The 11933-nt window shown below is 51.4% G+C and overlaps 1 protein-coding gene across 4 annotated transcripts; it reads right to left on the bottom strand.

Annotated features, from left to right (window-relative positions):
• Positions 1–3625: 3625 nt before the first annotated feature.
• On the bottom strand, positions 3626–11432 carry Slc49a3 (solute carrier family 49 member 3). 4 transcript variants are annotated; one of them, XM_028867416.2, is made up of 11 exons: positions 11077–11429; positions 10720–10932; positions 7968–8126; positions 7513–7726; positions 7249–7325; positions 6654–6791; positions 6453–6569; positions 5879–6031; positions 5476–5633; positions 5066–5175; positions 3626–4341 (listed from the first exon to the last, which is right to left on the bottom strand). In XM_028867416.2, the coding sequence occupies exons 2-11, from the start codon at positions 10855–10857 to the stop codon at positions 4058–4060; spliced, it is 1548 nt and encodes a 515-aa protein (XP_028723249.1). In that variant the 5' UTR covers positions 10858–10932; positions 11077–11429; the 3' UTR covers positions 3626–4057. The 4 variants fall into 4 exon arrangements, with proteins under 4 accessions (XP_028723249.1, XP_037065187.1, XP_028723252.1 ...); XM_037209292.1 differs by lacking the exons at positions 6453–6569; positions 6654–6791 and having other exon boundaries at positions 11077–11432; XM_028867419.2 differs by lacking the exons at positions 7513–7726; positions 11077–11429 and having other exon boundaries at positions 10720–10798.
• Positions 11433–11933: the final 501 nt, after the last annotated feature.

Here is an 11933-nt window from a genome sequence, read left to right on the forward strand (position 1 = left end):
TGCTCATGTGAACATACACAATGGTGTGGGTGTAGAGATACATGCCCACAGTTGCCATGGTGACAAACTGGAAAGAATGAGGGAGGGTCTGGGCCTTCAGAAAACTGAATGCCAGGCGTGAGTCCATCCTTGGAATCCATTTACCCTGGATCCCTCTAGGATTGGACATGGTGGGCTGCTTGAACCCTTCAGTTCCACAGCCCCCATCACGTGAGTTAAGTCTCCCAAATCATGGGTTGTCCCTGAGTGTTCCCCCAGCTGCCTCAAGGGCCTCATCCTTGGCAGTTTTGCTTCTTAAGCCAGCAGGAAGAACAAGAAGGAAAATGGCACCACATACCCAGAGAGCACCCTCCAATGTCTTCTCCAATTTTGAGCAACCCAAATCTGGAAGTTCTAGGAGGTGAGTCTGCCTTTGCTCCTTGGGAGCCCCTCACACAGTTGGTACAGGAGGACACGTGTGGCCTCAGAGTGCCTGTCCCTTTGATGGAGCAGAGCCAGGTGTGAAGGTAAGTGTAGGAGTTGGACAAAGATGGTCCAGCAGCAGCAGAGCAACAAGCCTGGCATTGACTCCTAGGCCTTCACGCTCATGGACAAGAGAGTCAGCTTCATTGACAGAGTGGACCTATAGGACACTTACACTTCCCTGAGTAGGTGTGATCGCTCCCTCAAGTATAGCAAGGACATTGCCTCTAAATGCTGACACACACACTCATATTTGGGGGTTGTTATGGCCACCTCTAAGTTTGTTTAGTTTCCCTTAGTTAGTCTAAAGAACTTTGCTCTCAGGGTCTCAGGGTAGCTACTCAAGGCCCTGGTTTGTTCAGAGCTGGCAGAGGGTGTCCAGAGATTTTAGAAAAACCTGGAATGGGTTTGAGGCAGGCACTGGGGAGGCAACCTAGTGAGTGACACATCCAACCCTATCCCTTCCCCATAACTTCACTCTACCCTTAGGCTCCCCTTGTGGGCTTAGAAGAGGATATGTATGGGTAGGTCTATTCATCACCTCAGGACCAGATGCCATCTCTTCCCCCACCTTCTTCAAGCCACTCCAGTTGGCACTTAACCCTCCCTGTCTCAGTGGCCTACCATGAGACTCCTGTAATTGGGGGCAGGAGGCTTGTGGTCCTACCTTGGAAGCTGGGAAGGGCAGTTACATTTTACCTGGGATGGGGGTTCTCTAGTGCCCACCTTCCCCATTATTTGAGAACAGAAAACAGTCCTCTACTTTGTCCTCTCCTCTGCAGAAGATGGTGTCCTTAGATTTGAAGGAACTGGTTGACTCCAGCCTGTATTCCCCATACTTGAGCCAAAGGGCTCTATCTTATGCCTCCTCTGTCTTTTGTCTACATATGCTCAGCACTCTTCTGGAGTCACCCTGTGAATGGCAGATGTAGGCTGTCCTGTGGGGTTACCTGCCAATATAAAGGACAGAGGGGGTTGGGAGTGACAGTGTGACCCCAGTCAACACCTCATCCCTGTCCATGCTTGCAACAGACAAAACTAATGTCAATGACAAGGTGAATGCCATACTCAAGGAATCCTCAGGGTTCCATCAACTTCATCATGTTCCTGAACATATTTAGTTTGTTGTTTGGGTTTTGTTTGTTTGTTTGTTTTTGAGACAGGGTTTCTCTGTGTAGTTTTGGTGCCTGTCCTGGATCTCGCTCTGTAGACCAGGCTGGCCTTGAACTCAGAGATCCTCCTGGCTCTGCCTCCCAAGAGCTGGGGTTAAAGGCATGTGCCACCACCACCCAGCATCCTGAACATATTTGTGAGATGAACAGTGAACTCTATCCTGGGACAGCCCTCAGCTCAGCCACCTGCCAGTGTTTGGTTCCTAACATTTAAAACTCCAGATATGTTTTTAAAATAAAAAAAAAAAAAAAAAACCAAACCTCCAGATATTTTGCATATGTGCCTAGGATGGCCCAGACCCCAGGACCTTTGGCTATTAACATGGCATGAGGCCTCAGAAATGTATCCTTGGCAGAACAAAGCCTCCTGGTGACTGGGCCAGGGGAAGGAGTTATCTGTGTCACTGCCAGGCTACCCAGGCTCACACTGCAGTTGCTCAGTCCCCTGGGATGGCAGCCCTCAGCCTACCTCAGACTAAGTGGCAGATAGAAGTCTGAGCTGTCCTAGGGGACATCTCTTGAGAAACCTCTCAGTAGTCCCCAAGCTCTATGAATCCCAACACGTCTCCATCTATCTAGCTATCTGGAGACTCTGTGGTCTCAGAGCCCTGGCTCTCAAATGAAAGCCAGAGCTACCCATGTGGACCAACAGAGGTTCTTGAGGCCCAGGAATAGGAAAGACTCCCCAGACAGTACAGCAAGACTAAGTACTTGACGCTCTGGGACAAGACAGAACTCTAAAAGCCTTTTTGTGAACAGGCACAAATACAGAGACCATCCTAAATGCCTTCAAGATGCTCAGCCTTGATGGCAGTGGCAGCATCCACAAGGAATAAGTCTGTCTTAGGGTCTGGGGAATATCTATCCTGAAAAGAGACTTTGTGCCTGGGCCTGAGCCCACCTCACCAGCCCTTCTTGAAATCTAACTCTAGGGCCTCAAATAGCCACCCTGAGACCCTAAGAGCAGAGTCATTTGGAATAACTAAGAGAAAGGTCATTCCTGCCACTGGGCCTTCATTACCCAGGGAGTCATCATCCATCCATCCATTGCTGTCTTAAGCCTTCCATGGATGGCTTCCTTACAGGAAACACCAGGGGGAGGGAACATTCTGTTGTCCCAGGCATTTGCCTCTTACTCTATCAGGAACCTGCTGTGAGTCATGATGGGCGCCAGGGACCATTAGGCACCTGGGCTTTGATGACAGGTAGGCAGGATGTACACATCAGACTATCTTCAGGCCTCCCACAAAAGGAGCCACAAGTAGGAACTTTCCACTCTTCCTCAGAGCAGCTAATCAGTCCCTTTTCCACTCTCAGCATCAAAGGTTTACTGATGTTCCAAGCCAACAAGATGACTGCAAATAAGGCTTGCCTACCCCCCAACCTCATCCCTATGGCTTCTACAATCCCAAGTATATCAGAGGGCAGCTAGGGGCAACATTCTTGTAAAGGATATACCACCACCCTGCTGCTAGCTAGCTCAGTAATAGAGGGAGCAGACTAGGAGGCAGGAATAAGGTCTAGGTCCCAGCTTGTCTATATCATGTACTCTGTACCATCACCATCACAGTACTTCCAGTATCCCATCCCCTCCTCCATCTCTCTTCTGACCCTAGCATACATCCCTAGCCCCTCCCCTGTCTTGGCCCTTGGCACTCTGCCCCCTCCACCGCTGAACAGGTCAAACAAGAATCAGGAACCCACTGAATGGAGTTCAGTGCCTGTCATTTACTGTGTCTGGGCTGGAACCTGGGAACCTGGTCTCTCTCCCTCCCATCACCCAACAACTTGACATACCCACCAATACCCTACCCTTCTTGGGCTCATTCTCAGGTGAATCAAATGCTGGAGTTTGCCTTCATTGATGTGGCTGGCAACCTACACTACAAAGTGATAAGCTATAGGCTCACCCATGTGGAGGAAGCAGCATGGGCTTCTCCATCCTTCAGGCTGCAAGCTGCAGCCAGTTCAATAAAGTTAGACACACAAACTTGCCTATGAGTGTTCATTGGAGGGAATGTGTCCACCAGAGATCCTTCTGTTCCCTGCTCTGCTCAGACCAGCTCTCTGCCCTCTGTGCTATCCTAGAATCAGGCTGTCTGGTCATACAGTTGAAACAAAATCTTCCTACACGTGTCTACCTCAGACTGGCCATGCCATAGCCCTCAGAACTCCCTCAGTCTCCCACCAGTAATCGCCCACTCACTCCCTCTCCCCATGAACAGGCCCTCCCTGAGCAGCCACCACAAGTCTGGCTTGGCCAGAGTCCACCCTAACTGACCAGTACCCATACAACAGCAGTTATGTTTAATCAAGCATTGTCTACCTGAGGACCAAAAGGCCATCCCACCATACTCTAGGTATGCTAAGGACTTTGTGTCCTTGTCTGAGCTCTTAGCATGGCTGGCACAGTCAAAGAGACCCTAGCAAGCCTCTGCTTTACTAGATGTCTCTGCCCATTCTGAGTGTCCTTTGAGGAGAGAAGCAGGGTCAGGAGTTTCCGGCGAGGCCCCAGCTGGAGATGTTAAGCCACGAGTCTCAAGGGGTGGCACTTGGGTGGGGCTTATTATCTTTGGCTCTCTGGCACACATCTTGGATGAAGGGGGTCCTCCAGACTCAGCCTCCAGGCGCCGATATGGAGTGTTGAAGAAGAGCACCAAGACACAGGTGAGAAGAGTACACAGGCCAGCCAGCAGCAGCAGAGACTCTAAGGACACAAGCACAGGTCTGTCCTTCAACTGCCCAGGCAGTCAGAGTCCCCCAGTTCCCACCATAGCCAAATCTTGGTAGACCTGACCCAGCTGACCCTAGTGACTGTGACCACAGAGAGGTCTGGAAACAGTCTTGGCCTCAGCCCTCAACAGCCCTCAGGATGTTCCCAGACCCAACAGTGTGGAATCACAAGTTATGGGGACATGGATGTACTACTACTGATCTTTACCCATTCTCATCTCCAAATCAGTCACTCAATCTTCCTGTCTCTTTGTATCTTTCATATCTCTGTCTATCTCTGACCCACACCCCCGTCTGTCTTGGTAGACTCTCTATGTCCCTGTCTGTTTCTGTTTCTGTCTCTGTATTTCTATGTAAATTTCTATATTTCTCTGTATTTCTATTTCTGTCTTTGTCTCTTTCTCTCCTTTTTACTCCAAGATGTCTGCCCCCTTTCTGTCTAAGATCTCAGTCTCTATTTTCCTGGATTTTGAAACATGTTACAAGGGGGTAGGGATACTGATGCTGGATTTTTGCCAGGGTCTTTGGGTACACCCACAAGCAGAGACCAGGCATCTGACCATACTACTTTACACCCACATCAACTGGTGCCTGCCTAGGGGGAGTAGAGAGCAATAAGAATCAAGATCCTCAACTGGGCCAGGCCTCCTAAGACCCTATCTTTCTGGTCAGCTCTTAGCCTGGGCACAGACACTCACCTGTCCAGTCTAGAGGCTCCTCACCCTGCTGACAGGTAGAAAAGGATGGACCTGTTCGCCGCACGGTCAGTGCCGTCAGTAGAAGCATGATGAGCACACCCTCGGCCTGCCTAGATACAAAGGACCCTCAGCCCGGGCAGCAAAAACTCTCTACACACCACACTGCATACCATCTTGGGAAGGGAAAGCATCTATGCCCACCGCTACAACACTTGTCGCTCCTGAGGCAGTTCGCTGTCTCCGTCCACACTGGCCCTGTAGCAGCACAGACTTGTACACAGCAAGTATTCAGTACAGGCTTATCCCTGGCCAGAGCAAGCAGGTTCCTAGCTTCATGGATCAGGAGCCATGGCCCAGGATCCATAAGATCCATGTCCTGGGAGAAGTGGCCAATGAAGAAGGATACTCACCCCAGGACAAAAATCAAGCCAGCAGAGGCTCCTTCACCCACTGGAAACGAGCATTCAACCGCCAGCTCCATGACCACAGGAGCCACTGAGAAGCCAAAGAGCCCAAGGAGGGAGCAGATGGCAGCCAACGCAAAGGTCTGTCCCCGCAGCTGGGACACCTGGCATCAACAAAGGGTAAAGAAGAATGGAACCAGGATAGCAGTGAGTCATGCCACCTCCCCCATGAGTTCCTAGGCTGAATGACATGGAGTGTGGTAGTGAAGCCAGTCCCACCCGGGGTTACCCTCAGGCAGAAGCCAGGTTTGACACTGAGGCATTAGCTCTGGGAAAGCCACCACTGTCCCCGCTGTCCCTCACCCACCCGCCTCCTGGGTAGGTAGTGTTTGTTCCTGATGAGTCTCACCAGAGCAAAGGCCACGAAGGTCATGGAGGTCAGACAGAGGCCTATCTTGGTGGCTTCAGTGAAGTGCTTGGTCCGATCCACATACAGGCCTAGAAGCAGTGCCCCTAAAATCCCAAACACGATGAAGAGAGCCCCACAGAGGCCTGAGAACTCCTGGAAGTAGGGAGGGCAGACTTAGAACCATCAGGAGGCAGGGAGCCAACAGAGCTCCTCATGTCATCACCATACGCCCTCACGTCATTACCAGGGCAGTTCCAGAGGACCAGTCTAGACAACCCTGTCAAGCTGCCTCCTAGGATGGATTTTATGCAATGTGAACCCCACTAAATGGAAAGGGGTATCACCACAGACACCCCATAGACCCTGGGTGCATGCCTATGGCCCATGAGAGACCTATACCCACCACTGTGTCAGGAGGCAGAGGCCATGACCTGGGGATGTATAAGCAGCCATGACTACCACCTCCATGAGAAGATGTTGATCTCATCCTTGTCAGGCGTGAACTGAGTGCTCAGGAGCAGTAGGTAACTCTGGCAGAGGCAGAGCCCACTCCAAAGGCAGGGCTACTACTTACATTGGAGTAGCCATTGGCACAAAGGATCTGTTCCAGGAGGGCTGAGAAGCTGGAGAAGATACCAATGCCACCACCAAAGCATATGGCCAGGATGACATAGGCCTTATTCTGTATGAGCTAGAAAGAAAACAGCCCTCAACTCAGGAGCCCAAGCAGGCTTCTGACCACAGCTTTCCTGCCCCCAGAATCTACACAACCCACCAGTTTGAGGCCGTGGAAGAAACTCTCTGAAGTAGAGTTGGCAGCCCCTGCAGATGGTGGGGTAGGAGGCACACTCTCCCAGAGGCAGGCAGTGGCCAAGAGACAGGCAAGGGCAGCAGGGACAATGTAGATGCCAAGCTGGGGAGAGATTCTAAGTGTCACAAAGAAACCACACTGACACATGTGGCCCTCACACATGTCAGTCTGCTCTGTCCACCTTACCAGCTGCCACCTGCCTTTAATCTCCAGTCAGTAAACCCAACCAACTCCTTTGGGGGACTGTGTCACTCAACCCTTGGCTGTTCTTCATGGCTTCATGTAGAACCTAGCTTTCAGAATAACACTCAAGGATGAATCCCTCCTTGGTAACACCAGCCCAACCTCCCAAAGCTCCAGACTTATTCCCACATAAGAAGCAGATCATGCTAACACACCTAAGTATGCCATACCAACAAGCATGTGTATACACCAGATATGTGTGTGTGCATTGATCACATACCAGTATAACTCCCATATGTACTGTACACAAGTATATGTACATGCTCAAGATCACACAGCACACATGCCACATGCAAGATCATCATGAGCTCCTCACCATCATGGGGATGTCCTCTGCCTTCTTGACCAGGGCAGGAGACAGTACATTTGCCATAAGGATGCCCAGAGGATTTGCTGGGTAGAAAAACAGTTATATAAGCTTAGCTGTGGCAGGCCTCACCCCAGTCCTTCTGGGGAATCCTTCCTGGTTCAGGGACCTTGGCCTTCGCCCAAGCTGTAGAGCAGAGGAGAGTAGAGGACACACATCCAGCAGGGTCTGTGAGCTGAGCCCAGGTTGCAGAAGGCCCTCCCCAGGACTCACACATAGTGCTGATCATGTTAGCTGTGGCTCGCTGGTGCTCTGGAAACCATAAGGCAGCCAGCTTGGCTGGAGAAGAGATGACCAGGGTCTGGGCCACGGCACAGAGGCTCTGGCCACTCATGAAGAAGGCAAAGGGATTGGGGATCCTGACATCCAAGCAGGGCACAGCACGTAGCAAACTCCCAGCAAAATTCAACCACGCACCCAGGACAGTCTGCAGGAATGGACAGTCAAAAGACTACATGCCGGTCTAGACCCTCCACACCTACATCTCCAGATGCCTATCCCTAGCTTATAGGGATACCCCAATATCTACCTGCCCTCCCCAGCTGCTTTGCCTGGGGAGCTGAGCCAGAAGGGCTGCTGGACTCTAATCTGGAGAGGAGACCAGGCTTCTGCACCCAAAGTCAAAGGGTCCCCCCCCCCATACAGGTATGGGATGAGATCTGACTTACCGCTCCACGGAGCCCAACAGAGTCCAGAACCCAGATGGCTGCCATGCCAAATGGGATGGATACCACAAGGTAGACTAGTGACAGCCAGTTGACCTGCTCCATGGACAGGAAGAAGTGCTGTGCGACGGTGTCTGCTACAGGTGCAAAGCTGAGCCATAGCTATGGGATGCATGTACGTCAGCTGTGGGTCACAGACACCACCTAGCCAGCTCTGCTTTGGCTGAAGTCTATGATCCCCACTTGGCTAGCTCAGGGTGGGAGAAGGGGTGTGAGCATGCCTGTAAAGGCTATGAGGACACAACCTAACAGAAACTTTGGGTCACCCTGCTAGAGAACCACCCTGTTACAAACGAGGAAAGCCTCCAGGCATGGCCTACAGCCTGCCCAGCAGTGGACCATGAACCAGCCTGGAGGCAGATATAGAAGCCAAAAACCTGGCCAGAGTCTGAAGGACCATTAACCTCATCAGAATTGGTCTGATTGTCTGAGAAGGCTAAAGGCAATCAATGGGGATAGTGCCCACTGCCTGGAAGGCACTCTGTTGAAGGCGGTGGAAAGAGGGAAGTGGGCAGTTGAGACTTGGTTGCCAGTATTGAGAGACAGTGAAGCCAGAAACGCAGTGGGTAGAATATCCTGAACACTGAGCAGGTCATAGCACTTAAGGAAGTAGTATTGGAGCTCACAGGGCAGGAGGGGGGAATATGGGAGTGAAGGTATATGGTAGCCATTGTTCCAAATTTCATAGTTGAGCAATGTGCTGAGACAAAATGGACAAGGAACACATTTTGGGGAGACTGAGGCCTGGTGCGTGGTGGAGACTCCATGCCAGACATCCAGACATAGCTAAATGATGCCTTAGGGGCTCATGATATGCATGAGGACCGAGGAGGGCACCAAAGAGAGCCAGGACAGAAGAGTCCAGAGCCCAGGACTTCCTTAGGGATGGGATGAAATCGATACCATCTCTCTCTGCACAACATCCTTCTGTCCTAGGCATTACAAAGCACAGGGACTCTGAAGCCCAAAAATAGAAGAGAGCAAAATGGAGAAAGTTTTCCTGGAGGAAGTAAAGGGACCTGACTGGAGAGAAGGGTCACCTAAGCTTAGACCAGTAGAAAGAATAGATAAGTGGCCTAACAAGGGTGTGTCCCAAATCAAAGTTCCTGATGAACCCTACTCAGATGACAGAGGTCCAGGCCACACCCTCCATAACTGAACAGAGTGTCAGGCTTTCCACAAAGCCTTGGGAAACACCAAGGTTGGGCAACAGCTGCATTTCCTTCTCTTTTTCTCAGAGGACAATACAAGGAATAGATCTCCCAGGCTTAGAAAGCACCCCATGCAGGCCTAATTGCCTCCTGCTTGGTCTCATAGAGCTGACAGGGACCAGATATGCTTACAGAACCTTCTGTGCTGAGCAAGAAAAACAACCCATCTTGAAGTCTCACAGGTTTGTCCTTGCTCATCCTAGAGCTGTGGCCCACATACAAAAGGCAGAGATATCTCTAGCATGTGTAAGGCAACAGATGTGGGGAGAAAAAAAAATCCATCCATCTCACCTACTATACAAGAATACTTTCAACCAGCTCTCAGCCATGTCCTGGCTCACCCCCTGATTTCCTTCCCATGCAAAACACAGGGCCATCTCTTGGTCTCACAGCAAGTTCTCAGGCTGCTCTTTCAGAACCCTGGAGCCCAGTCACCAGCTACAGACACATGAGCAAGGACTCCAGGAAGCATGACAGAACATGAAGCCCACTGGTCACAATGAGGACCCAGCCAGGATCATGACAATTTGTAGTATCAGGGTGATATTGTTTGCTCCATAAGGACAGCAGGACACCACCCAAGTGTTCCAGGCACTTTACAAATCTACAAAAGGTGAGGTTCAAGTAGATTCCTGCATGTATCCTGAGACATCCATCCTAAACCAGTTATGTTTCCAAATTCTAGAAAGGGGACCTGTGAGCCAAGCCATAGCAGGCAAGTCCCAGCTAGCAAAGGCAGCTTACCAGGAGAGAAGTTTCTGATTTTGCTACAGTTAGTGTATTCCAGGCCCACAGCAGGTAAAAAAGCTGTTTCTTCACAACTAGCACAGCAGGAAAAAAGAAAAGGCCATGGAAACCAACCTATTGCTGGTTCACATGGAGTGCCAGTGGGTAGCTGAATCCATGGTGCCCTGGACACCATCTACACTGAGGGCTGTACTTCCTCATGGTCCCACTGGCTTGGCACTCTCTGAGCTATATTTGTTACAACTCATAGCTGCATGGCCCAAATGCTACCTATTCAGCTAAGTGGCCACATGTGACCCAAAGTTCCTTCACACGTATTAGGGAGACCTAGCATTAGAGAGGCGCAGGGTTGGCTGTCTCTGAGCGGCAGGTGGTAACAGCTCCACGCTCTCCCTCCACCCAAGCTCATGTGGACCTGTCCTTAGGGAGGGTGGATCTCTTGCAGTCCACATGTGCCTGAAGGGATGAAGAGGGAGGGTCTGTGGGCCCCTGACATAAGCACTGGGGGGCTAGGGAGAGTATGAGGAGGTGCAGGCCACAGGGCTGAGACTCTTGAGACTAACAGACCTGTCACCCCGACTGGTCCCTCCCAGGCGGAACAGGCACTTTGCCCCTTCCTTTACAACCTCTTGAGCTAACCGAAGGTGGTTTCCCGTGAAGAAGCAGACACTAACTGGCGCTGGGGCTGCTGGAAAGACCCCGCCCCGCCCACCCCGCCTGTTCCAGCACCCGAGTACCATCGCGTTGGAGCAGCTCAGAAGGCTGACCACCAGCAAGAAGACCCAGCGGCGCGCATAGGCTCGGGGTCCAGGCACCTCGTCTCCGGCAGTTGCAGATGTTCCCGGCCTGTCCCAGGCTTCCAGCCTGTCCCCCATAGTCCCGAACACCCCAGTGTCTGTAGTCCGCCGGAATGCATTTCACCGCAAAGCGTGGCGCGTGGGTACGACGTCCTAGGAGCAGGGCCGGGCGGAATGATTTGGTTAGTCCCCGCCCCGAAGGAAAAATTGGGTGGGAGAAGCCAGGGTTACTCTCTGACAGAGAGAGGCCAAGGTGGAAACCGGAGGGATAAAAATTCCCTTAAGAGCTAATTTTACCACAGCCTGTGTGGTCTGCACCGGGAACTTCATCCGCAGTGGTAGGTGCCAGAAGGGGGTCTCTACTTCAGCGAAGTCTGCATTTCTTGAAAGGTCCCCCAAAATTTTTGACGTCCAAAGCAACAGCCACGAAAGGCCCCAGGAGGAGGAGAGTTGGATCAGTTTTCCAAAAGCCTCCAATCCGGGACATTCACTAGACTCCTCCTAGAGGAGGAAGAGGCGGGGTGGAGGGCGAGAAAGGCTGAGCTTGGCCACACCACCCCTGCCTGCAGGTAGGCAGCCTCCAACCCCACTCAAGTCTCTCTAAATTGCCTTTGCACCTGGGAAACAGCTGGGCTGAGCAGGTAGGGCAGTTGCTTTCTGTGATTAGAAAGGAGAGGCCTGGCCAAGAAGATAGGAGTCACCTGACTCTGTACTAAAGCAGCTGACAGGAGTCATCCGACGCTTGCCACTGTGTTTGGCTTGGCTGGTTCAAGAGAAGACCAAAGGGCCAAGTTCCTGTTCAGACTAGAGAAGGAATGAAGAACTGTTGGGGCAGGAATAGGCCGTATTGTAGAGGAATAGGGGAGACTGGCCAGGCAGGGGCAGGAGGTGGATTTCTCTCAGTGAGGAGGCTTTTTCTGCTTCAAACACATCCCTATGGTCTTGCCCTCAAGATTACTGCTCCTTTTTGTGCATTCCTGGGGCTTAGGGATTTGGTTTCTGAGCCAGAGTCTCACTGTGTAGCCTAGGTGAGCCTCCATTTCCCAGTATTCCTGTTGTTTATATTCAATATTGGATGGTACCATCTGTCAACCATACAGGTTTGAACAAGCTTGTTGTGTGGTTCCAGCCTTCGGTGTGTTCTTAGTGGGTCT

The sequence above is a fragment of the Peromyscus leucopus genome, chromosome 10 (genome assembly GCF_004664715.2).
Source record: "Peromyscus leucopus breed LL Stock chromosome 10, UCI_PerLeu_2.1, whole genome shotgun sequence".
Taxonomy (NCBI): Eukaryota; Metazoa; Chordata; class Mammalia; order Rodentia; family Cricetidae; genus Peromyscus; species Peromyscus leucopus.

Bases quoted from the DNA above. Each gene is read 5' to 3' on its own strand.
- Slc49a3 (XM_028867416.2), bottom strand. From the start codon at position 10,857: ATGGGGGACAGGCTGGAAGCCTGGGACAGGCCGGGAACATCTGCAACT. The intron at 7,727-7,967 runs GTAAGTCAGATC...CCATTCCTGCAG, and splicing joins CTGTTGGGCTCCGTGGAGCG to ACTGTCCTGGGTGCGTGGTT. The intron at 6,792-7,248 runs GTGAGGAGCTCA...ATCTCTCCCCAG, and splicing joins CAGAGGACATCCCCATGATG to CTTGGCATCTACATTGTCCC.